The sequence below is a fragment of the Acanthochromis polyacanthus genome, chromosome 18, assembly GCF_021347895.1.
Source record: "Acanthochromis polyacanthus isolate Apoly-LR-REF ecotype Palm Island chromosome 18, KAUST_Apoly_ChrSc, whole genome shotgun sequence".
NCBI classification, from domain to species: Eukaryota; Metazoa; Chordata; class Actinopteri; family Pomacentridae; genus Acanthochromis; species Acanthochromis polyacanthus.
The window spans coordinates 14,315,317-14,338,230 of record NC_067130.1 but is presented as its reverse complement, the minus strand read 5'-3'; the positions used below and the strand labels follow the sequence as shown (position 1 = coordinate 14,338,230).

The 22,914-nt window shown below is 40.4% G+C and overlaps 1 protein-coding gene across 2 annotated transcripts in view; it reads left to right on the top strand.

Moving 5' to 3' along the window:
• The window catches only part of si:dkey-34e4.1 (carboxyl-terminal PDZ ligand of neuronal nitric oxide synthase protein), a 69,188-nt gene that overhangs the window by 35,618 nt on the left and 10,656 nt on the right, over window positions 1-22,914 (top strand). For both annotated transcript variants that reach the window (XR_007937411.1, XM_022219417.2), the window contains exons 6-10: window positions 270-411; window positions 2,449-2,621; window positions 10,538-10,699; window positions 13,949-14,153; window positions 15,717-16,047. Coding sequence is in view for 1 of the 2 variants with exons in the window: in XM_022219417.2 (XP_022075109.2) it covers window positions 270-411; window positions 2,449-2,621; window positions 10,538-10,699; window positions 13,949-14,153; window positions 15,717-16,047 (1,013 nt within the window). In the remaining variant the exon portion in view is untranslated. The remainder of the gene's footprint in view (window positions 1-269; window positions 412-2,448; window positions 2,622-10,537; window positions 10,700-13,948; window positions 14,154-15,716; window positions 16,048-22,914) is intronic.

Here is a 22,914-nt window from a genome sequence, read left to right as displayed (position 1 = left end):
ACATATAGTTATAGTTGTGCTGCTTCCATAGAGGTGCAGGACTTTATACTGCAGTGTAAAAATGAATCCGCAGTGCATAAAAATGTGACGGGAGCAAATAAAACTCCTAAATACTACCTGGGGCTCAGAGGGTTAAAGCAGGCAGGAGGAGCAGATCAGTGACTTGCTGTGTTCCTTGGTGGACTGAAAACATGCAAATATGTCTCCTTACTGTTGAATCCTTCTGCTCTACACCTGGTCTGTGACCTTTTGTCTCTCTGTCCGTCCAGACTCAGGCCATGCGTATCGTACGGACAGTCGGTCAGGCGTTTGAGGTGTGTCATAAGCTCAGTCTGCAGCATGCAGAGCAGGATGCTGATGGACAGGCGGACGGAGAGAGCGACAAGTCAGCTGAGGAGCCCAGCAGCAACGGTGAGCACGGCCTGACAGGGTTCACCTTATCTGCTCTACACAGACTCTCCTTTGCAGAGCACATTTAGACACACCTGCGCAAACATACTCGTCAGTCTACTATATGTTTAATGGTGTTCACAATTGCTACAACATATTAAATATAGTATTTACGACTAAAATCCTAATAGAAACCTTCACATTGTGTTGACATTTTGTTAACCGTGAAATCCAACTTTGGGTCATTCCGTATGAAATCAACCAATTTTAAGAAAACTTCCCACCAGACCCTCTCAGATTTTGCTAAGTTTTTACATGCATTTAGTACATTATATATGATGGGAAAATCCAAAATTTGAATGCTTTATTGTAATTCGTTTCAAAGTTATGGTCATTTGAAGTAGGTAGGGGTACCCTATTATTGCCGCCAAAATTAAGACTAAGGTCAATATCAGCATGTGGGATAGGTGGTATCAAAAAATAAAAGACATCATGTGAAATTACAGGAATTTCCCTAAATTTTGACACCAAGCACAAGTTGCTTCTATAAACCCTTCTATGTTTAATGTTGACCTTTTTATCCGAAGGTCGAACAGATATTTTTGATTTTTAGCTGTTCATATTTCATGCATTACATACCATAGCACTTTCATTTTATATATATCCACTCCTTAGATAGCCAAATTATACCACATAAAATTTCTAATGGATATGATGATTAGTTTTTGTGTAATGGGTGGCCAAATGTAGCAGTTTAGGAATTCGTGATGGATAAAATCGCAACTTTGTCATTCTCTGCAACACGCAATTATAAATATAAAGTAAATATTTTCACATTTTTGAGGACTATAGGTCACTGTGAAATGATTCTGAAAATTTCAGGCTATCTCTATCTTTTGTTGTTCAGAAGTTATAGAGGTCTGAAAATGCTCGAAGATTTCAAGTCTTAATTTTGGCCGCAATTTTAGGGTACCCCTACCTACTTCAAATGGCCATAACTTTGTAACTAATGACACTAAAGCATCCAAATTTAGGATTTTCCCATCATATATAATGTGCTAAATGTATGTAAAAACTTAGCAAAATCTGAGAGGGTCAGGTGGGGACCACTGGTTGAAATGATATGGAATGACCCCTTTGTTTTTGGCTCACTTAATGTGTAAAATTTAGTATAACAATGCGCAAACACCTGCTGCTTGTCTGAGCGGTCAGGTAATAAACCTCAGCCAACAGCTTTTACATCAAACATAAGAAACAGCACAAAACTAAAATGCAGCCATTAAGCTACTTTGCCAACTTGCTCGACTGCCAAAATGTATGTGTTTTCTGTATTCTTTTGTAATGAAACTATTATAATCAGTCACACTGAAATAGCTGCATTGATGTAGTCTATTTACACCTGGAACAAGACCAAGAGTTCATTGTTTCTTCTTACTCTGCAAAGGTTTAATGGCATCCAACTAGAGAAAATGGTGCTCATGAGCCATTATGGGTGTCTTTGGCCGCTCGACATTTGTGTCTCTCCTGAATAAAGCTTAACTTTGCCCTTCTTTACTGTGATTACACGCCTCTTTATGGCCTAAATTAAACCGTTAGGCGTCATTAGCTTATTAATTTAGTGACCTGATTAAACAACAAGTATGCATTTGTTTGGTTTCTCTGAAATGTGAACAGATTTGAGGAACAACATGAAGGCAGAGTGGATCTGAGGACCTGTGCTGCATACATTACATGCAGGATGGAGGGTAGCAGTGAGAAAGATTCACCTGATTACAACACAAGCAGGGGATTGGCAGTGTTACAAGTAATGAGTGTAATTTGCACAGTGAGGGAGTCGCTGTCTGCCGTCAGAGAACTGTACATCAAAAATAGCAGTAATGTAGGACTTACTTAAAAAGAACTAACACCATCTTTGTTAGATGCTTCTTCACTGATCTGCTGTTAAGTTGGATGTTTCAGGGCTTTCAGAGCAATAATCAGTTCCTATGAGATGTGTAGTTTCTTCTACACAAAAGGTAAACTCTGAGATGATTTTGCCTGTCGATTGTTTCTCTGCAGGTCGTACACTGACGGGAGCAGAGCGAGGGGAGGAGGACGAGGACGGCAAACACGGAGGAAGACCGGGAGGAGAAGATCCGTCAGCTGGAGCTTCACTGTGTGAGAAGGCGGTCAGTGAAATTCTGCAGAGCCTGGCTGAGCTGAACGTCGTCAAACCTGGACAGACCATCATGGTAAGATGCTGGAGGATTTATGCTTTGAAACACTGGGGGTTAAAAGCCTACAAATACTGCTGGCACAGTGTCCTGTGCTGCCCTATAAAATCCACTGGTTTTTCCATCTCAAATGCCAAGAACAGAGCATTGCACCTTTTACAATGCTGTTTAATGGAAAAGCATAATGTGAATGTTTTGAAGTCAAATTGAAATTTGACATTTGAGGATAACCTTTGTTCGGAAGCAGAGTATTCACTGATGAAAGTTTTTCAGCTCCACTACCAGTGTATGTAGCATATAAATGCAGTGTCTATAAGCAGGTTTGACTTGCATCCATCCATTAGCTACACCCACTTAATCCTGACCAATGTTGTGGGGGGCTGAAGGATGTCCCAGCTGACATTGGGCAAAAATCAGGGTACAACTTGGACAGGTCACCAATCCATTCACTGGGCTAACACACAGAGACAAACAACCATGCACACTCACACTCACCATTCACATGTTGAGTCTACTCTGAGCTGTGAGAGGAAGCCAGAGAAAATCTACGCCGACTCGACTCCACACAAAAAGGCAGCAGCCAATCAGCAGGTTCAGACCAAACACCTTCCTGCTGTGAGGTTTTTGACTACACTTGACTTTGCCACTCAAGACATCTGTCCCTTTCAGAATTTGTGAGGACTCTTTAAGCTGCTAAATTTATCTTTCACTCTCACACGGCTGGAAATCTAGACTAACTACGTTCCATTTTGACAGTAGTAATGAGTTAGCGATGACATTCACATTGATTCCCACTAGATGTTGCTTTTCAACCATTTTATTGTAACACTGGAATGACCAACCATCCAGAAGACCCTAAAACTACAGAGGGCTTCATTTTAAAGCCATGGCGTCAACAGTCGCAGAGATGTAGTTTGTTACGAAGCAGTGAAGTGGTTCGTTTTCATCTGTCTTTTAAAAATGATGAGTTACACTAAACAAAATAACAATTTAAAAATAGTTTTTTGTGTTTTTTTTTTTACATTTATGGTTGTTTTAGTATATCTCATTACAGATTGAATTTGTGAAATATATATTAAAAAGGATGGCTAAACTGAGGCAAACAACACCGGGACTAAAGAAATAGAGTGCATGTTGTTATTTTTACTGTTTCATAAATGTGCAGCTGGAATCGGTGGATTTGTGGTACATTCGAAAAGTGTTAATTCCCTTGTTAAAATGTCAGTATGGTGTTTTTATTTCATTTTTTTTTTTTTTTTGTACTTTTCATGGCCTTGAAACTTCAGTGTACCAATGACTTTCATAAAACGCAGATTCGGACGTTCAGGGTTTTAAATGTAACAAAATTGAGGAACCAATCCTGTCAACCTGCTGGCTTTTCATACCATCAGTGTTCTTCAAAACTAGCCTAGCCGCGCTAGACCCATGTTCTGAAGGCACAAGGGTCTAGGGCCGCTCAACAGGGAGGGAGGCGGGCTAAAAGGTTGTCTTTCAAATCACTCTGCAGCAATTGGGTAGGTATACAACCAATCAGTGCAACGAATAGGCTGACGGAGTTCCTAGAGCGCCGGCAGATTGTGGCTAAGTCCCATTAGCTTCCCAACCAGCGGAGCCAACTGGTATATTAAGGATTTGCCATATCCCGTCGGCATAAGTCCAAATACGTCTTTCTTCTCAATGAAACACTTCAGTGCCGTCCTTTGTTTATCTTTCAAGTTGAATTTTAGCTTCAAATCTTTAAGGGCTGTGGCCAAAGCCGAGTCAAAAGATAACTGTTCATTGTGTGCCGGTTGTTTCTGTCAGAATCGTCGCGCCTCTGTCGTCACTTAGTTACGCCCGCCTTCTGACTCGACACTTCATGGGGATTCGTCCGGCCAGTTTTAGGAGAATCCAGCCTCGAGCTTTATGGAGGGTAACTAGACCCACCCTGGCAGAGAATTAAATTCGTTGCCGTGGGTTGTCTAGCGCGGCTAGGCTACTTCAAAACAGCTTTTGGTCTGAACATTTATGACAGAAATACTTCTGTACTACTGTTTGCTATTGTGTAGTGTAGAGTAGTTTTGCAGTGTTTGAGCAGATTCATAGGTGAGCTGGTGAGCTGAAGCTGTAATAAGTGGGGAGGGGTGTGTGGAGACAGGGGTGAGGACTTCAAATATCCACACATTGTAGTAGCAACAACAGTGTAGAGTTGCATCTGAGCTGTTTTAGAGCATGTATGCCTTGTTTCCAGGAGTAAAAAAAAAAAAAAAACTGTAAATGGTCATTTTGATATGTGGAGTTTTTTAGACAATGAGAGATGAGTTTAATCAGTGACTTTAAGATCTGGTGAGTCACTGGCGCGTCCGTAGTTCTTTTCCCACCCTACGCAGTGAGAATTACAGGGTCTAGCTTGTGTTAGGTGTTATGCTTTCTTTAGTTCAGATGTGGTGACAGGAAATGATAGGCTGTCACTACTCACAGTAACAAATGGTGCAGTAATAGCACTCCAATTATACTCACTTCACAACATGGACTAACATAGGGAATGTTCAAATCACTGACATGACTACGCAACAGCTAAAAATGTTGATATTTCCACCGGTTAACTGCCTGAAGTCTTGACAACAGTTGTCAGTGAAATGTAGCTGAAGCCTTTCAAAATTTGGGATGAAAAAATGATGAACTAAACTTAAATGACACCGACATAAACTCATATAAATGCTGTATTTTGTGAAATCTGATGAAGCCGTACTAAACAGTGCAGTTACAAGAAGTAATTTAGTAACGGTGGTAAACAGTGTTTGTCTCATTCAAAAGAAATATTTCCACATCATTTACACTTCTGTCTGGCTCATGACGGGTTGACTGAATGTATTGCTGTCCTGTCGGTGAATCCAGCCACTCTGAGTCAGTAGTGCACATTTACTGAGAAAGATTAGGCAATGTGTTAAAGGGAAAGGAGCAACGGTCTGCCAATAAAGTTTCTAAAGACAACTTTGAAGCCTTAAAGTCTTAGGTTTCTCCAAATAATAATAATAGAAAATGACAAAGCTGGTAACTCTGGCTGTAGGAATATGATATTACAAATCATTTCAGTGCCCACTCACAGAGATATTGCAGCACTGAAACTGGCAGTATTAACTTTGTAAGTCGATATCAAAAATTTATGTAGAGGTGTTATTGCTGCTGAAGAGTATTAGTTACTGCTGCTTTGATTTAGTAAGTTCACAAATAGTGATTAAAGAAATCTTCATTGACTTTTCTGCTTTTGTACATCTTCCTCTATACTCCTTATGACAATGTTATGCTTCAGATGATGTAGTTCTGCATTTGAATGCAGCAAGACTAGAGAAAGGTGTAAATATGAGGATAGCAATGTTCATTTTCAGACAGTCTCTCCTGGAAGGTATTCTTAGTGCTGCAATCGTTTGTACCCACAAACTAAGTGACTGAAAAAGAAAGAAAAAAGAGATTAAACAAGCAGTTTACACTTGACTTCCTCACCTTCACACTGCTGTCCATTCGTTAAAAAAAAACAGGGTGTTATTTGTTAATCCCAATTGCTAAAAGTTCCAAAAGAATTTCAGACAACTCACTCCCACATCCAACCCTGATGTTGGAGATGTGCCAGACCAGTTTGTTTCTGAGGCACTTGCATGAACCCCCTGCAACCCCAAACCCTTTGGTGGGATTGAATGGCAGATTATCTTCAGAAATCAGCAAAATGTCACAATTTGTCAGAATCACAAACTGTACAAACAGAAAGAATTGTCAGATTTCTAACTTGTCAACAGTTCCTGAGTTACTCGCCTGTGTTGTACCTTTCTGTCAAAAAACGTGAATAAATGTAGGTTTAAGATCATATTTCATGGAAGTCACATAATTGCAAGTGTCCATTAAAATGGGCCAAAATAAATCATTCACATGAACCAGATTGGTAAAAACCAAAAAAAAATTGTGTTCGATGGTGCAGCTGTAAAGCCATTGATGATGATGTGATAAAAATTTTGGAACTTTTCTGAACTGCAGGCTGTATATAAACCGAACAGACAGAAGGAAGAAATGTAACAAGTAAAATATCTGTCGTTTTTGGAGCTACATGTTTTTTTTTTTAGTAACGCCTGTGGACACTTGGAAAAACATTGTGCAGGATGATTTCTGTTTATTCTTTTTTTGTAAAATACATAATCAAAGGTATTCAACCAGCTTTCCTTTTAGTTATGATTTGTAGCTTAGTGACATTATTTTACTGCATGGAAGACATTTCAGAGTTCTTTTTGCTTCTACCCACTGATGTGCTGCTTCCATAGAGGTGCAGGACTGTATTTTGCTGTAAAAAATGAGCCCACCGTGAGTAAAAAAATCTGACGGAAGCAAAAAAACAAGAACAACTGCTTGGGGTTCAGCAGGTAAAAGTACACTAAGCCCTTAACTGTGCCAATATTTCATGTCATGCTGGATGGTCAGCTACGTCTTAAAACAGCAAAATTCCTTTGTGAATGCAGCCTCACATCATAAACTCCACGTTCATAGGATCGTATATCTCCATCATAGTTGTAATGAATGTTCACCGTTTATTACCGACGCTGACAGTAGAGGTGAGGCAGCAGAACTCACACTGGATGAACACGGACCTCTTTTCTCCAGAGTGCTTCTACCTTTGTAGCTACAGGACATCGACTCTGCTCTCTTGTTTCATTGCTTTGGCTTTAGTGGTGTTTTGATGCCATTATCTAGCATAGTGCTGCCAAATGGCTCATTGAACTAAGCAAGTACAGTATAGTGCTTTGTCATCCACTGCAGTTCCTGACCAGCTCTCCATGACTAATAACAGCTCCAATTTGGCAGCATATTTTAGGTATAAAATGACCCGGTCCCTGTTGCATGACGTAGAAGAGACCATTTTTGTTCTACTGAGAGTTGGCAGACTTCGAATCCCTGTGAAGTATGGAACTGACAATTATCGTTCTCTAATGTTTTGACAGTGACAGGATGACAGATGCAAACATGTAGGCTTTAGTGTGTCAGGATGAGTTGGTTTGGATTTGTCATCAGAGCCAGTGTGGTTGTTATCATGCTGCTAAAAGAGAGAGAGAGAGTTGGATTGAAGCAGGGAACCTGAATATTCCTGCTGGCTATGTAAAGGGGACACCTAATCCCAAAAACCCAGTCTGTTCCCTTTGATTTCCGAGAAACGCCACCATAATCCCATTGAGGGGTTCACGAACATCTGCTCTATGAAGATAAGCAGGGAAGGAATAAAAGAGAAGGAGAGATGGAGGAAAAAATAATGAGAATTTGGGATAACAGAGGAGGACTAGATAGAAGATACTGGTAGAGGTTGTAGTTGTATTGGGGTTTGAGGGTTTCAAACAGGCAACGCAAGAGTGGGGAAAAACACCTTCAAAGGCCATGTTGTGTCAGACTGTTACAACTGATTAATAATTAGCTAAAGGCCTTGAAAATAGTTTAATGAAATTCTGCTGTTAACAAAGTGGTCCTAAATTAGCGCAAAAATATCTAACAGTTTCAAGTATTTATTATATGTGTAATTTTGTCTGACACCTTGAAATGGGCGGGGCCTAGCTTGATAAAGGGGATGCCTCAGATTTCTGTCGACCAATCACAGCCCAGGTCACTTTCTGAATGTTTTTTAGCTCTTGTTACAGCGGGTCATTTTTTGATTATTTCACAAGAAAAATAATAAATAAAAATAGAGTTATTATTTTAAATACTTTAAACATTTTTCTAAGTGTTCCCAGGTGTTACCAATACTGGAAAATGGTAACTCATGCTATATACATGCTGTAGCTATTTACCTACCCACATTTTTAATTTGTTTCCATACTTGTCGTTCAGCCAAGTCCATCAATCATAACTGTATAACTTCATTGAAATGCTTCATTACCCAGAACTTTAACGTAGTTGGTGGTGAAATGTTTTGTGATTATGTAACATAATAAAGAAATAATCATGATTTATTTATTCCTAAATAATCATTAAGTTCAAAGTTTGGAAGAAAACTCTCATAATGTCCTTCATCAGAAATGTAGGAGTGTGATTTGATGCTAAATGTCCATCAGCTGTTACCTGAAGCCAATTTCAGAATGACATTTTACACAAGGTTGAAGGTCCGATCTTAGATTGGTTTATGCTAATTAAACGTACATAGTTACATAGAGACCGACTTGTTTGGAAACTCAAAATGCTGACTTAAAAAACCTAAAAATTTGTGTCTGCTGACTGTATTGTGGAGCAAGCAATGAGAAGGAAAGTGTATTCCAGTCCCATAGGAACCTGCTGGAAGTGACTGTGGTTCCAATATTTTGTTGTTTGTTTTTGTGTCGTTCACTCTTTCTTGAATTTTCCCAATGAAATATCCTTGTGAGTGTATCTCGAAGGAAGTTTGGTGCAGCTGCCAGGTTAGCAATGTTTTGTAGTTTAAAATACCTTGCCCCAGAAATAATTCAGAAGGTACAAGTTCTGCTTAAAATAGTCAAGAGCTGAAGAACTTTGTGGGAAGACCAGAGTTAATATGTTGAACTAACCAAAGTTTGAAAGAAAATGCCAGTAAGTTAGCTGAGCAGCGTTACCTCACAAATGCAGGTCTTGAAAAACTGGATGGATGTATCACGAAGAGAGAGAAGACAGACTTGAACTTTACTGTGTGATCAATAAGTCATAACCACAAGAGTACCAAGAATACTGATTTGCAAGACTGAAAAATCCCTTAATAAACAGACTTAGCACCTCTGCATATGCCATGATGAAATCTGTTCGTTCAAATGCATAGATGCTTAGCGCGTTCATCACAGGCATTTTTAGAAAACACTGCGTCATGGTATGTTCTGGTTATGACTTAGTGATCACAAAGCAAAGTATACCCTCTCTTTTATTAACTAAAGTCTGAGTATTAGTTACATTTGAGCCACAGAATCCGGCTTTGTGAAACTGGCCCCACATTTTGGTTACAATCCTGCTAAGTCTTAATGGCATGTGACATCAAAACTGCTGAAAAAGTCACTGAAGCAGAAATCAGAACTGTTGGTACGGGAAGAGCAACTGTTCTGAATTGTGTTTGTTGGGTAGGTTGATGTGCTTGTGACTAGAAACAATCATAGACCAGTAGGTGGTCTGAATCTTTAAAAAAAAAGAAGTGGCAAAATAAAATCCTATTTTTTCTTACTTCTTTGTGTCAGCTGAACGAAGATGCACTCGGAGAGGCTTGAGTGAAACATGTTGAACTTTACAATGTGCTGTTTTGCCCTCTAGTGGTGCGATGTAGGTGTTACAGTATCATGTGTATCTGTGGTAAAGAAAGTCGTTCTGCGGATCAGTAGTAAAAGAAATGGTGATTTCAAGACATGGATTCATGAATTTCATGTGTTCTGTATAAACATATTGCCTAACAGATACAAAATGTTTTTATTCTTGGTGATGCTGACACAGAAACATACAGTTGCTCTGTCGTCCCCTGCTATCTGAGAGAGGGGGTGAAGTGAAAAAGCTGCTTAGGAAATGGCCTATTTCTCCAGGAAATACTTGTGCTACCAGAGATCATCTGGAAAATCATCTAAAAATCCGGGGAGAGGGGAAACCAGGGGCAACAGAGGGAGGATGGGAACAGTGCATGATATGGTAATGAGCTTAGAGATTATTCCGGCTCTAGTGAGGAGTTACAATCGGGCTCCGGGGGGCTCCGGATCAGTGGGTTGCAGTTCTGGTTCCTGGGACTCAGAGAACCGGGAAGTTTCTCTCCTACGGCTTCGTTAATTGCATTCATCTGGTGTCCAACGGGCTAAAAATAGCTTCTATTATGTAGCTGGGATAAAACACAGGCAGTGGGGTCTGAGGGCCAACACTGAGAACCATTGTGTCTTTAGAGGATTGTACCCTCACCTTCAACCATTTTCTTTCATTTCCATCAATGAAATGTGATGCTTGTCTGTTGTCAGGACTTTGATCGAAGGTCCGTCTACACTGTGACATCCCAGGGCGTCACTCCCAGCAGCCCTTGCTCTCCGTCTCTCACTCCGCTGGCCTCACAGCACTACCTGCAGCTCCTCCAGCAGCAGCTGCAGCAGCAACAGCAGCACACACAGGTGGCCGTGGCTCAGGTAAGAAACATACAATTACACACAATGCACAAGCAGTAGACATTACTGAACACGCATAATGATCAACACTGCTGCATTACACAGACAATTTAAGCTCAGATTCAGGACATCAAGAAGTCATTCTGGCATTGTCGTGTTTCAGTTTGTAACAAAATGCTCTGTCATGGCTTCAGAGTCCAAAACTGAAAGGTCATTCATTTGCAATGAAAAGCAAATCAAGTAAGGCAGTAAATCTTCTCATCCTAAATCAATATTCAGTCGCAAATAGTTGTTGTTAATACAATTATTCTTCTATCAATCATCTGAATGATTCTGTGGCACTAGGGTTGGTTGCAAACATTGATATTTGCTCATCCTTTGTCAGTCTTTGTCCTTTTTGTTGTCTTCCTTTGATTGGCTTATCTCGACTCAGTAGTGTTGCTTTGGTTACAACCCACTCACCAGGGGTAAGGGAAGTGACAGAGATAACAGTCAGTTGGACGCTGTTTAACCAAAAGCTGATACTGGTTTATTTAAAATAGGCAATCAACACAGTTTAAACAAAAAGAGGAACAGAGAGCTGAGGACGTTACTCAAGCAATAAAAGATTAGATAAAACTTCATCAATCAAAGGAACAAAAGGACATTCTTTAAAATAAAAGAATAATATATCAAAAGGAGGATTTCTACCAGAAGTTACCAATATACTAATGCAGAAAGCTGCAGTAATTAAATTGAAGCTTCAAATCTAAATTATCTTGCCTACACTATCCAAAACATAAATACAAAAGTACAGCCATCCGTATCTGATGTCAGACACTTTCACACGTGGCTTTAACTTAAACATAAGCTCCTTACTGAAAACTCTCAAACAATCCTCATAAACAGAGAGATATGTGGGTGAATTGTTCAATGCACACAAGGTGCTGCTGAATGACAGGTTGGCAGTGCTTTAAAACACATTTATAGTGATAATCAATGTGGCTTGATTGGAGTTGAGCGGTTTGATGTTGGTCCAATCGAACAATGAATTGGGGGAGGAGCAGGGGGAGGAGAGGCACCCCAATCAGCGGCAGGGACTCGCATAGTAATTTAGTTAAAAAACAATTCCATCCATCCATTATTTATACACCGCTCCATCCTCATTAGGGTCGCAGGGGGCTGCAGACTATCCAAGGTGATTTAGGTGAAGGCAGGGGACACCTTGGACAGGTAACCGGTCTATCAGAGCTACACATAGACACACAACAAGCACACTCACATTCACACCTACGGACAATTTATTTTTGGATTGTGGGAGGAAGCTGGAGAAAACCCACGCATGCACAGGGAGAACATGCAAACTCCATGCAGAAAGATCCCAGGCCGGGACATGAACCAAGAATCTTCTAACTGCAAGGCGACAGTGCTAACCACAGATCCACTGTGCAGCCCTTTAAAGAACTAAAAACGAATAATCTCACATAAGGTTTGTTGTGCTCCTTCTCCCCTTTTCTGAAAATATCTCTGTAATTAATATCAGTTTTTGGCAAAAAGCCTTTTATTTCTGTGTACCAGACACTGGTTTCAGTAAGCTTTGCTGAACCTGACAGATCCTGATTTATGGAATGAATTTAATTCAACCAGTTTTGTATTAATGATTGGACCTTTTTTGAGCTTTTTAGTGACATTGATGACACAGTTTCAGTTTTATTAGATTCATAATGAAGTATGGTGTCAAATTTAGTATGATTTTTTTTCAGCTAGACTTGCATTCTTTCGTAACAACTGTACTTGAACAATTGCACACAATTTTCGCTGCAGTGTTGTCACACAATTGGAATTTTTACCACCCATGTCTCCTCGGGATGCAGAATACCCACAATACACTTTCATTCTGCTTGGAGTCAGGGAGTATTGTTTAGGAAAAATTCCCAGATTAGCTACAAACAAAAGGTGATTGGTATCTTGTTGATCTTCACTGCATAGCAGCTGTGAGTTTGTTCAGACCACCCAGTTTTCTTCCTGTATGTCTCTTACTGATGTTGTCCAGTAGGGGGCAGCACTAACAAAGTAATGAACTGACAGGAAGTGCAGTAAAAGTAAAAGAAAACCTGTGATCAATTAGAGATGCTCGAATGTTTGTGACAAAACATCTAAATGTGGGGGATTTGTCAAGCCTCCTAGTAATAATGTCAAAAAACGCAAATTCATATTTACTTCATTATTTCGTGTCAGATTCAGTTTACTGCGGAATTGACCACTCAGTTAATGATGCCCCTGAATAGCCAGACTATCATTACCTTCAGTTTTGATTTGGATATGGACAGAATCCAATTTTGTCCCCACAAATCCTGGCTTATAAACTCATTTGTATGTGAGAAGGGAGTGAGGTATTACAAAAAACTATTTAACCCTCTGAGCCCCAAGTAGTTTCTACCCGTTTTTTTTTTTTTTTTTTTTTGCTTGTGTCACATTTTTCCTCACAGTGGGCTCATTTTTCACTGCAATTAAAAGCCATGCACCTCTATGGAAACAATACAGGCAAGAAGAGAAGTGGAAAGATCTCAGAAAGGTCTTTCGAGCTGCATAATAAAGTTATAGCGCCATACATCATAAAAAGGGGGACAAAAGCCACACAAGTTGAATTTCTTTGTTTATTTCTTTTTACAAAAATTGAAAACACCTGGAGTCATCATGAACAACATTTTCCTATGTGCACACATGTGTATCCACTAGCAGAAATATGGTGACTATAGATATTTTACACATTTTTAATTTGTTTCAGTGCTTCTCTTCTATCTGCTCTGTGTAAACGCAGCCTGGAATGAAGCCCAGTTGAGCCAAAAAGCCCCTGAATTCTTGTCACATGAGTGCTGGTTGCAGATGAGTCACTAAAGGCTTCTTGGTGGTGACAAGGACGGCAGATTTTTCTTTTTTTCTTACTGAATCTGGTTAGAACAGAGCTTGTTTTAAATGAGACATGTAAAGTTAGTGATTTAGGTTAAATATCTTAATTTTAAGCTTCAATTTAGTCAAGTTTCCTGATGGAAAAACATGTCATAGATGAGTAGTTCAAGGACTGTTCACCGTGTCTTTTTGTTGGTGCTGTTTCTGTAATTTTGTCATTTTGGTGCCTTTTTTTTTTTTTTTTTTTTTTAAAGACACACTGCCTTCCAAACCTGCCAACAGGTTTTGGGTTTCAGAGGGATAAACACACATTTTGACGGATATGTATCTTTGTTTTGCATGTACAGTATACCATGTCAGAGATCTTTGTTCCCTCTACAGGTGCAGCTGTTGAAAGATCAAATGGCGGCAGAGACGGCTGCCCGCATGGAGGCTCAGGCCCGCGTCCACCAGCTGCTGCTGCAGAACAGGGACCTGCTGCAGCACCTGGCCCTGCTGGTGCAGCAGCTGAAAGAGCTGGAGGCCCGCTACCCCAGAACAGCGCAGGCAGGACAGCCGCCACAGGAGCCTCAAGCTAATGGGCACAGTAAGTGACTGGGGAGGTGACGGGTGGGAACAGCGTGATCCCTCAGACAAACTCGTGTCATCTCAGGATCACTGCGTGCTGCAGTCTCGTGTTGCTCACCCCTCTGTTGGCCTGTGGATGATGCAGTCACGACACAAACCATGATCCCTCGCTGGCTCCCAACCTGCCAAACTGTCAGCGGTGTTTTTATGGGGCAGAAGCTGCCAGGGGCTGAACTTTTCTCTGCAGGTGGATGCAACTGCTTTTTCCTTAGCGTCACCTGTGTGACCTTAAAATTAGCATGGCACTTTTATCTGTGCTGAGGATATAAACACTGTCCTCCTTGTGCGGAGTTAAAAGCATTCTCGTAGATGGAAGTGAGATTTAGTTTAATGTAGAAAATGTGTTGCTCATATTATCAGAGGAGGCTTTTAAATCAGGGGTGATGAGGGCAGATGAAATACCAATTTAATGATTGCCTGTAAGAAAAAAATGAAAGATGTCACCAGTAAGCTTTGAAAGGGTCTGTTTTCTTGCAACTGAGCTAATTTCAGATCTAACTAAAAGGTTACACGCTTCTGTTTTATGTTTTCCACTTGTTTGTGGAAAACAAGCTGCATGCACTCAGTCACATTGAAATACCAATTAAACAAACATTTAAAGGCACGCTAGCATCTCTGGGAGGTGATCCTGAAATACTTAGATGAACATTTACTAATTAGCAGCAAAAACAGACTATAACTGAGGCTGATGCTTTTTTTGCAGATAGTCTATAAATCAAACTGCAGACCAGATTCTGATCCCGAAGAAATCAAATCACAGTCATAAGGATTAATCGTCCGACATTCCTTCAAGATGAGATTTAACTTTAAATGGATTATTGCAGTTTCATATCGGTCTGACAATTAAAATGGAGGGACCATGCATCAAACCCAACAGTTTTGTTACACACCACGCTCCCGCTCTGCAACACACAATAGCATCTCCTTACTGGTGTAAATCATACCGAGCACAGCGGATTTAAAAACATATTCTGTCAGCCTTATCTCACACTCACAGGCATTGTTCTCGGTGAGAGTTTGGATTGTATTAACAACCTTTATTTTGGTACATTTGCACACATTTTGTCCCAAAGGAGAATTTTTTGAGGAAGGTTGGGTTTGCAGCAGCTGAAAGAACAGCCAATCTTGCCAGAAAAATAATGAATAACCACAAGTACACACTTGGTGGGTAGAGCTGTGTGTATGTACAAATGTGTTTCATATTGATTGTGTTTTTAGGTGTGTGTGTGTGTGCGTGCCAATTTTAAAACTGACAAATAATGTGCCATGCCTGTATTAATCACGTTAGCCTGTTTGATAGGAATCTTGCTAATCTGTGTCCTGAGTGCAGTGACTGGCGCTGCTCCAGTTTTTCCATTCTGTAATGACAGTCAGCACTTAGGGGGAGCTTTACAAAGACACTAAATCACACAGAAGCAGTGGTCAATATGCTGGTTGTGGTTGATCCTTCTCATTATAGTTAGTGTTGTTTTTATTGGTGAAATTATGTTGATTTGTCTTCTGTGTTTTCTGTTTCCTCCAGATGGCCAGGAGTCAGCAAGCAGCTCAGTTTCTACATCAGTGAGGTCTCTCTCCTTAAATCTGAAGAATCACTACAGTCACACCCTGGACCAGCTCATCACCTCCTCATCACCTGCATGGCCTCTCCAAGCCTCACCCCTCTCCTCCACACAGGTGGACTATGCCGAGTCCTACCTCAACCTGCTCAACCTGGAGAACAGCACCAAACCAGCGGCGTCAGTGGACGACCTGGACCCATTCATCAGGGCCAATGGCACCGCTGACAACAAGGAGAACTCCTGCAACGAGATTGTCCCGTTCACGTCGAGAAACTCTGCCAGCATGGATGAAAAGTAAGACCATTGTTCTCATGTTTAGTGCACAGAGAGAAAATAATGTTGTTTGGTACTGCAAAAACTCTCGGGGTGTGTAGTGTAAAGATGCATTTCTAGAACTACGTTGGTTTTCGTAGCTATCTGTGTATTAAAGTGAACTGAAGGATTATGGGAATACAGCCCATGCAGAGGCCATGGCTTTGCACCGATGCTGTCCGTAGGTCAAATTCTGATTGGTTGAAAGGTTGGCTAAAACTGGAAAGGTTAAAGGGTCCTTTTGGTATAATGAACATGAGAAAAAGTCAATGGAAGCAGCAAACTTTGAAAAAAAACTCTTCAATTGCACAAAAAAAAGTTTCTACGCTCACTTCAAAAGTTTTTTGGCTCTTTAGTAATTTTTGATGTGCTTCAGGGGAGAGGGAAACACCTTTTTTGAATAAGGTCTGACTGCATGACTTCTAGGTTGTTTCTGTTTCTTGCATTTCCTTCACCTCCAGACATCATTACATGACCAACAACAGCTGACATCAAAGAAAATTTAAACAGTTACTGAAGATTTCTCTCCATTTTGTGCTCCTAGATGGTCAAAATTTTGCTTGCTTCTTCTTCTTAGAGGTTTTTTGGTGGCTGATAAATAACTGGGCTCTGTTCCAGTATCCATGCTGCCACACTATATACTAGTCCAAAAGATTTAGTAAGCCCCTAAACATGTATGTCAAATGTGATATGCTACAAATACCCGAATGTTCTACTACATCTGTTTGGATTTTAAAGTTTGCAAACCAATATTCTTTTCTGGCCATTGTGACCCATAATCCTGAGAAGTTGCATCACATATGTTGCAGTGTCACGCACAAGTATAAACAAGCTTCAAGCCACTGGCTGCTCATTTCGCACTGCAGACTGTGACAATCAAAGCTTAAGGTCCCTATACTGACTCCCAAGCAGTTCATGCAAACAATTTGCATTTTCAGTTTTTACATTTTTTTTTGCAACGTTTCAAGTTTGCATCAGATTTGCTTGACAGTTTTATGACTTCTATCTTTTCCATGGCAGGGGCAAAAGCAAATGGACCGAAAACAGCACAAACACCAACACTAGTACAGCTCCAGTTCCACGTATTTTTGAGTCTAGTAGCAGACAGTTACAATGGTATTTCAACTTTGCAATGGCCTTTAAACTACTACTACTTTCTTTTTGTTTCTTGAATACACTTTATCTCCCATCCAGAGTCTTCTTCAGCTCATGTCTGTGTGATAAATATGCAGCTGTCATAACTAGTTAGCTTAGCTTAGTACGAAGACTGGAAATGGTGGGCTGCTAGCTCATCAACACATGGAAATCTTCATTAGTTAATGCATTATGTCTCATCTGTTTTATCCATAAATAAACTAAATGTATAAACAACAATTCACTGTTTTGCAGAGGAGGTACTCTGCAAGATTACTTCTGACCAGTTGCCAGGCAACCGGAGGAGACTCTAGGAAATTTTTGGGACCAACCAAGAAATAACCCGACACCTAATGACTGCAAATTGTCGCTTTCACTTGTTTTCATAACAAAACAAAGACTATATAATATGTTAATTGTATTGATCTTTGGGGTAATGGTAGGCAGATTTAGTTACTTTCCGACAGACTGAAGCTAACCGTTTCCCCCGATAGCTTGTTTTCAGTCACGTGATTATGACACTGCGCGAGAGTCAGACGGAGGGCAAGACGTAAACTACAGCAATGGAAGAGACAGAGAAAAGTGTCCATTGCAGCTCTTTAAATGGAATTGCAAAAGAAAGGTACCTGCAAAAAGTCACAAGATATGCCGGATGTTATCCCTACCTTCTCAAGAAGACGGAGTTTTCGACAGATTTAAGATATTTGCCTGCTGTTGAGGCAGTTGACATCGCAAATTACTTAGTGTTCCAAACGTCCTTCTACACAAAACAGCAGATGAAAGCGTACAAAAGTATGGAATCTTACGACTATTTTGTTAGTGGATGTGTGCACGACCTGGGCTCAAAACTACTTAACAACGACCTTCGTTTGGTTTTCGCCAGGGTGTGTGTTTATTTTATTATTTATGACTATTTCATGTTTAGCATATGTAAGCATCAGCAGTTAGCAACAGCTATTAAGCGCAGTGTGTCTGACGTAACTTAAACAAAGCAACGAAAAAACCAATGTTAGTGCTACATAGGAAAGTACATGATAACTATAAGCGAATAAACAAGTTACCTTGGACAAAATGGTCACTGCACACACGGGCATTATCTGACTCTGCTCCTCCAGATCGCAAGCGAAGATTTAGTAGCCATTTTTTCTGGCGTTTTTCGGTGAGCTTCTTACAACTTTCCCCTTTATGAATGACTACCTTGGGTACTCGGTAAAAACTCTTGCTTCTTTCCCGGTTGGAACGATTTGAGCAGCCGTAAACGACGCAAAACATCGGCATCTTGGTTACAGACTTGCTTACTACTTCGCTTGTTCCCCTCCGTTTGTATTTCGCACCTGCTGCCCAGCACGGAAGTGACGTCATGTGAAAACAACCTATTCCAGTCTTTATGCTAAGCTACGCTAAATGCCTGCTGTTGTATAGCTTCTTACTTAGCGAACACAAATCAGGAATACTAATCTTCCCATGTAACTCTCTGGATGTTTCTCAAAATATTGAACTCCTTTAATGTGCATACAAGCTAATAACACAGTACCAGTCAGTTTGCGTTTGGGTACCCAGGCCTGCACAGTGACATACACATCCTGTAGCTTTTAGTGTTATTAGTGGAGAACAGCTCAACTCAGCAGAAAACCGCCTCCAGCTAATGAAAGTGTGTCTGTAATCAGGGGATTACAGAATGCAGGGAGAAAAGGGTTCGGGTTAGACAAACAAAGAGAGGATCAGGTTTGAGGTAGAAAGAAGGAATCAGAGAAGCTTGGGACCGAGAATGAGATTTAGGAGAAACAAGGAAACTCCATCAGCTTTAACTGCCGTCCCAGTGTTTCGATTTCATTTTTTTTTTGAGAAGCCATTAAATGTCGAGGAAGCGAAGACAATAAATGGGATCATTTTCTTTGGAATAATTTATTATGGATGCTTTCTGCTTTCCAGGAATGCATGAGGTTCCATTTCTTGCTGTGTTGCACATTTTGCCTCGTCCACTGCTTCCACTGCTGTACCTTTTTGTGATTTCATGTCTGAAATCTCTGGTATGCAACTCAGTGATACATACAAAGCCCTTACCTTGTAAGCATATACAGAGCCACAGCATATAATCACTTTTTAATGAGCTCTTAATCTCCTTAAAGCCATCACAAAGACTAGCTATGCTAAAAACAAATTTACTGCATAAGATCAAGCGGAGCTCTCAGGCAGGACACACTATTTAGTCCCTGTCATTCTCCTCCTCCTTTTCGCTCTCATTCTCACACTTAATTTGTCTCTGCGCTCACTGTCTTTTTTCTCTGAATGTCAATCTGCAGCGAAATCTCCAAGGAGAGTATATTAAAGTTGATTTCAAAACAGACAAAGGGGAAGAATAAGGAGTTGGAATTGGCTAGACGGTGGAGTGTGTATTTGGCGCGCTTGTTGATGTTTTGTATTGATTTTGTATGTCTTCATTGTGTGTGTGCTTATGTCTGCAGCTTACCCGGGCTCACATCCTGTGGTTTTCTACAGCACAGACTCCCATCCCTTCACAACATGAAACTCTACCCTGCCACATATGGCAGAATGTAGTTTTTTGACAGGGAGGAAAAAATAATAGAAAGAAAAAAACATGAGGCATCCTGTTTCTGTACGTTTCCATCTGAATATTGTTTTCATCTGGGAGCGTGTTGCATGCCAGACTGAAACCCCCGTTTTCCCTTTATTTGTAATTATATAACAACGAGCCACTCTTCTTGCTGAGCTTCTCTGTCCCATTAGAGGTTCTATTTTCTGTCTCCAATGCTTCAAAAGACACAGGAGCTTACAAATGTGCCACTAAAGTGAATTCTCCTTCTCTACCGCCCTCGTTCTTCTTTACTGGCTTCTGTTTGCCTCCTTTCCTGAGTGACATCATCTTTATGTAAATAGTTATCATAAAATTTTACACTGGGCTTACTCACAAATGGCATATAAAAATAAAGAAAAAACAGGTTATAGCAGCACAGGAAAAAAAAACACAATTAATTTCTGGCAGATCTGAAAACTGGACAGCAACTCTGCAAATAAACAATTCTGACCTTTCACTGTTTAGAATCTGGCGGTGTAATGCAGCTTATGTAACTCAACTAGAACTTTTAATCACACTAGGAAAAATAGTGGGGGGAACAGCAGTAGAGAAATGGAAAATTCATCTACTTTGTGTTATTTTGTTTCCGTCTGTGCCAAACTCCTTTGCATTACCTTTGGTGCAGTCAGGCTCCTGTGCCCACCCTCCCCCACCGCATAGCACATTTTATTGCTTCCATTTGCTTTTGTTTTCTGGATTTCCCCAGTGGATCAATGTTTACAGCCTGAGTGGCCCGATTTGATGTTCTCCTCACTAGCAGACAGACACTCCACTGTCGTCTTCTCCTCCGCTGAACCCCATCATCAGTCTAGTGCTGGTCAAGCTGAGTTATATCTCTGCACAGTACTAGCACAATCTAGCTTTAAAGCTCATTTCTGTGTATCAAGGTTACATATTTGCATTTTTTTTCCATTCAAAGAATCCAGTTTTGCATTAAAATAGCTTTAATGGAACTTTAAGCTTAAATTCCCCACCACTTGCTGCAGCTCAAACACACCAGCTCACCCACGACTCGGCTCAAACACTGTGAAATGGTGCAAAGCTACACAATGGCGAGTTGTAATATTGGAGTAGAAGCCATGTAAGTTAGCACTTGAAATCCATGCCAAAAGATAATAATGGTACAGAAAACCACTATCTGAGTAGACAGGATTGGTTCCCCACTGGTCTGAATCCTTGTTTTTGAGACTGTCATCAGCACACTGCACTTTCAAGGTGGAAACACTCAGCTATGTCTTTGACTGTTTGTTTTAATCATGATAGGTCTCTAGGCCACCTATACAACTGAACTGTGACATATAACAAATACATTCCACACTAACATATCTTTGGTGTTTGTTAAGCTTTACTTCTACTGCTTTTCAGCCGACCAATCCTGTACTAGATAGTGTGTTATTTCTCTCCATGCTTCAGATTTGTTGTGAAAGGATCATAGTTTAACCAAAGCCACAATATTTTTCTAAAACCTAACCACACAGTTTTGGTGTCTAAACTTAACCAACCTTCTAACATGAAGTTATCATTATGAAAGTTTCAACCAAACCATGAGGATTTTCTCAAGCCTAACCACATAGCTTTGGTGGATGAACTTAATCAGTGAGTGAAAATTGGAAGTAAACAATGAGTGCAAAAGAAACTTCAGTCCAAGAATTATGATCCCACATGAAACACTAACCCTGGTCTCCTGGGTGACAGTCCTTGTGCCAGAAAACTACCCTTCTGCCTCTTAATGTGGATTTTTTGGCTCTTTGAAACTGGAACCTTTTCCTATTAAGTCACATCACAGTCTTATTTTTCAGTGAGAAAATGCATTTCCTTCAAATCAGCATTTGTGTTTCATTCAAAATCTAAATAAAAGTACTGTTTAGTTGTATAGAAACATATGCTTCGGAGACAATGTTGTCTTTATCTTTAGCTTTCTGAACTCCAGGCAATTTCTGGGCTTTTTCTTTTGCCCCAGACACACTTTTGTTCACTGTAGGCTCATTTTTCACTGCAAATGAAGTTCAGCACCTCTATGGAAATGCCATTATTTTACTATAACTGAACAAACCTGGAATCAGTGCCCACAGGTTGTACCAACTCTGGAAAAAATGGTCACTTTAGATACGGAACGTATTTTGCTACTTACGTTTTTCATTTGTATCTATAGTCTGCTCTCTGTAAACACAGCCTGCAGTTCAGCCAAAACTATTCAGAGTCCATGATTTTTTTGTCATCTGACAGTTGGTTTCTGCGGATTCAGTCAAGGCTTCTCTGTTGTGCTGAGGAGTGCAGAATTTTTTTGTTTTTTACAGAATTTTGTGGGAGGAAGTTGTTCGTTTTTGACATGTAAAATAAAGTGATTTTGATTAAATATGACTTTTAGGCAAACAGTGTGCCTTTTGGCTTTTGAGGTTCAGAGGGTTCAATCAACCGTGCCTTATCTTCCAAGACAGAACATATCGTCGTGTTCTCTCCAGCTTGCCAACTGTCCTGGGTACTTTATGATCCCAACATATGGTATGTTGGGATTGTATTGAACACTATAGCCAACCATGCAATGAGTCACACTGTACACAGCAAACAGAAAGTAGGATCAAAACAGGATGTTGTAGAAACTATAAAATATACCTTGTGGACACAACATTGAACCAAATGAGAGGACAAGCAAAGTCAGTGCAGACTCTGGAGGCCTTGAATGTCTCTACAGAGAGTCATGTCAATCCATACGATAATGTGGAGATATTTCAGTCCAGACCAAAGCGGTGGACTGACCAAAGGTTGCCATCCCTAGAGCCATTCCACTAAAAGCTGCAACATGCCCACACAGAGCAAAGACAGACACACATGGTGGCTTATATGAACACCAAACTGTGTATCTAACAAGTGAGTCATGTTTTCCCCTGGCATGCTATGGACTGCATTCTCCTCCACTCTCTCTCTGACAGGATCGCATGTTGCATAATCACATTTCCTGACCTATCTCATGATATTCCCTTCCCCTCTACCCTTTTGGTTGATTCACCGCTTCATCATTATCATCATGGTCTGTCTGTCAGAGCTGCACTGGCAGATCTCATCGGCCTCTAATTTAATTGTCGGGATGCGATCGGGGGATGGTGTTTCCAGGCGTTTGG